This window comes from Polypterus senegalus, chromosome 15 (assembly GCF_016835505.1).
Source record: "Polypterus senegalus isolate Bchr_013 chromosome 15, ASM1683550v1, whole genome shotgun sequence".
NCBI classification, from domain to species: Eukaryota; Metazoa; Chordata; class Cladistia; order Polypteriformes; family Polypteridae; genus Polypterus; species Polypterus senegalus.
This window is the reverse complement of record NC_053168.1, coordinates 122,839,846-122,843,396: the sequence shown is the minus strand read 5'-3', so window position 1 is coordinate 122,843,396 and position 3,551 is coordinate 122,839,846. Positions and strand designations below refer to the sequence as shown.

The 3,551-nt window shown below is 44.0% G+C and overlaps 1 protein-coding gene across 1 annotated transcript; it reads right to left on the bottom strand.

Annotated features, from left to right (window-relative positions):
• Positions 1 to 1,824: 1,824 nt before the first annotated feature.
• LOC120515524 (E3 ubiquitin-protein ligase NHLRC1-like) lies at positions 1,825 to 3,063 on the bottom strand. The gene has a single exon (XM_039736584.1). It carries the CDS (start codon positions 3,061 to 3,063, stop codon positions 1,825 to 1,827), a length of 1,239 nt encoding a protein of 412 aa, XP_039592518.1.
• Positions 3,064 to 3,551: the final 488 nt, after the last annotated feature.

Below are 3,551 nucleotides of genomic sequence, written 5' to 3'. Positions count from 1 at the left end.
TGACAGATTGGTTACATTTTTGATTAACGAGTTTGGCTCAACTCTTAACGACGTCTCATCTCCTGAACCCTTTCGTTAACAATTTTATTGTCTCATTTCAAGTCAGTACAGAACAATTTAAAATGGGGTCACAGTGACGCCAATGTCATAACAATGAAAGTAATAAAATATGCAAAAAATGATTTGAAAATTCCACAACTATCACAGGTAGAATAAATATTTTGAGATCTTCAAAGGTATGCCTTACCGTAAGACAAGGATCGTATGTCCCTCTGAACAGACTTGATGTTTTGTATGCATGCCCACTTTTTGATGGACAGTCCCTTCTAAGGAAGGTTTGTTTTGCACCAGCTGCTGATGTGATTTGTTCAGACTCCCTGTGACTCTGACTAGGAGAAGGCATAGAAACTATGAGGAAGAATTACAATAAATTAAACTTGATTTATTCAAATGTTTCATTCGTCTCTTCAACAATACCTTGGGTACAATGTAATTACAGTCAATTCTCATTATCCACAGAGGTTACATTGCTGAAAGACCCTGTGGAAATGAAAGAGGCAAACACTGAAGCTTTGCTCTTATGAGGAAAAAAGGGGTAAGGTTCCAGTCGAACTATTCACAATAGACATTTGTGATCCGTTACCAGAAACACATCATTTTGTTTATTGAGAAACAACTAAGCTCATCACAACACATCCCATCCCATGCACAACCCACCATCTAATACAATCAATGAATTATCTGCTCTGCAGGCCAACAACACAGGGCGAAAAAGTCAGTGACTCAACACCATTCGAAAAATTAGGGAACTCCTTCAATTTTCCCAAGCAGAGCAGGAGAGGTGAGGTGGGCCAGGTCAGAACCGGTAGGAGGACACAGGGTCAGGTGGACGCACCGGCCCTCCAATCTTGTAGCCTCAAGCTTTGATAATGATCTGTTTGTTTGATTCACACGTAAAACCTTATTACAACTTTACTTCCTCTAGGTGGTCAAGTTCAATTTGTCTTCTTGGTGCTCCTCCAGATTCCATGAGTGACTGCAGCAGGGATAATCTGAGAATCTCACTAAGATATTTAGTCGGTAGTAGCAAAGGGCAGAGTGCACAAAGGGCAGGGACCTGATCAGTGCGAGTTTAGGATCCGCACTTACCGGGAATTCCTCATTCTTGGACAACAACTGCAAGCCCTGCTCTTCATCATGAATAGGATTTCAATGGCTTACCGACGCTTCTTGACATCCCGACGGCACTTGTTGATCCATTCAGTGTAGTACTTGTGGGGCACCAGACATCTAAGGGCATTACAGACATATTAGTGCACAATCTCATGTGTTGCTGCTGTGCAATGAGCTTCTCAAAATTTTATTTCTAATCCACATGGCTGTGAATAGGTGTGAGCAGGCCGTGAGTGTCGCAGAATGGGTTACCCAGTTATAATAGTGGAGAAGTGAATCCTTGGAAACATATTTTAATCCATCAGGTAAAAAACAAGGCACATCTTCTGATTAGCTAGCCTGCTATTGATTGATTGATTGATTGTCTTGTGAATCTTTATTCTTGTTTTTTATGTTTCTGCTCCTGTATGCATTTGAAGTTCCCCATGGCCGTAATCTAATCTAGTCTAATCTAATCTAAATTACTGACCAAAACCCAAATCTGGTCTAAAACATATTTTTTAAAAGTGCAGAAGTGACACCAGAATTGCTACTCTTAATGATGATAGTCCCAAAGCACAATGAAAGGGCTTCCACCTCTGAATTATCGACAGAGGTTTAAAGTCAGATGATTACTTTTGGGACATTCCTGTGTCACCTGCCATTGTCAGATCAGCAAACACGATATATTTTCACAAAGTGATCTCCGCTGTCTAATACAATCAATGAATTATCTGCCCCACAGGCTAGGGCCACAGGACGCAAAAGTCCGTGACTTAACACCATGCGAAAATTAGGGAATTCCTTCAATTTTCCCAAGCAGAGCAAAGCCTTTAGTGATGAATCTGCCACAAAGACATTGTCATCTTTGTCAAAAGCCACAGCAGACACACACAGGTGGAATGGTGCAAAAAGACTGGATCCGAAGCTATCGATCTGGTGGACGACTTGCATCTTATTATTAAACAGTTTGAGCCGCGTTTTGGAGAAGCTCCGATCTCCACTCTCCTTCAGGTGTTCCACAACTATAACAAATCCAGTTGTCTCAGAAACAGCTATTTCCCTTGGAGAGGACAAGGAAGTGGACAGTATCTGGCTTCTGAGTAAGACAGCCTTCAAAAAATCAACTTCTAGTCGAGTGAGTGTTCCAGCCTGAGCGTCCGTCACTAAGATGCGGTTTTGGCCATCTGTCTGTATGCCCCAAGGCAACAAAAAAGAATTTTTGACAGTCAAAGTATTCCTTCCACGGGAGCTAAAAACTTTAACGGAAACGTCACCAGCATCTGTGATTATAATGTACCCATCCCGAGTCACCGTGACACCCAGCGGGTAGCAGATACACCCTTTAGAGCCGAAACCATGTAAGTACTTCCCTTTGGGACTGAAAATTGCCATACGCTTTTTACCATCGTGTACCACCATTACCACTCCAGACTTTTTGAAGAATGCCACTCCAGTAGGGTTGATTAACTGGCCCCAGCCTCCAAAGGCATCAGAGAGCTTCACGACAGCTGGCACAGCCGACTTTCTGGTCCTCCAGCCACCTGGAGGCCACGTCAGAGTTGGGTTAGGGGCTCTCCACACAATCTCCTCAAGGTGCATCAGGGGCATGCAGTCGGCCATTTCAGAGACGCTGCACAGCCGGCGGCAAAACGGGCACTCCAGCCGCAGATAATGGGCATGCGTGACACTCAAGGCACATTCGTAACACATCACGTGACCGCAGGGTAGAGTCCTTGGCCTTCGCTCTCTCGGATGTTGGCAGTATTTCTCAAAGCATACTTTACATTCTAGCAGGTTTGCTTCAATCTCATTTAGGATCCTCTGTGCTGCTGAGGTACTTCGGTCCTGGCTGTTGCTGTTGCTGCTGCTGCTGCTGCCACCGCCGCTTTTTAACGCTTCAGCAGACATGGCTTCTCCTGCAGAAGGGTGCTGCACTACCGAGTAAAAGCAGGGCCTCAGCTGAATTAGCAGGCAACGTTCAGCTCTGTTCTTCAGAGGCCTGGGAGACACGTGACTAGCAGTGACAGGGAGTGGGCTTCATTCTGCTTCCCTCTAGTGTCAGCATCAGAGCCCACAACGTCATCCACGGCAGCAACAGATTTGTGCAGCTCTTCTCAGCAGATAGGAGCTTCTTCTTCAATGACTAAAAAGAATTATTAGCACTGCAACATTACATTCTAGCAACTATCGATGTACCTATATCTATAAACAAATCAAATAAAATCAAACAGCCTGTGAACACGGCTATATCAGTGTTAAACAAAATGAATTATGAAAGAAGGTTAGCCAGGCAGAATCTGACGGCAGAAGGAAACAAACTGAACAGGAGACGACATACAGTGGGTTCACAAAGTATTTAGACCCCTTCGCTTTTCATCTTTTGTTCTGTTGTAGCC

Bases quoted from the DNA above. Each gene is read 5' to 3' on its own strand.
- LOC120515524 (XM_039736584.1), bottom strand. From the start codon at position 3,063: ATGTCTGCTGAAGCGTTAAAAAGCGGCGGTGGCAGCAGCAGCAGCAGC.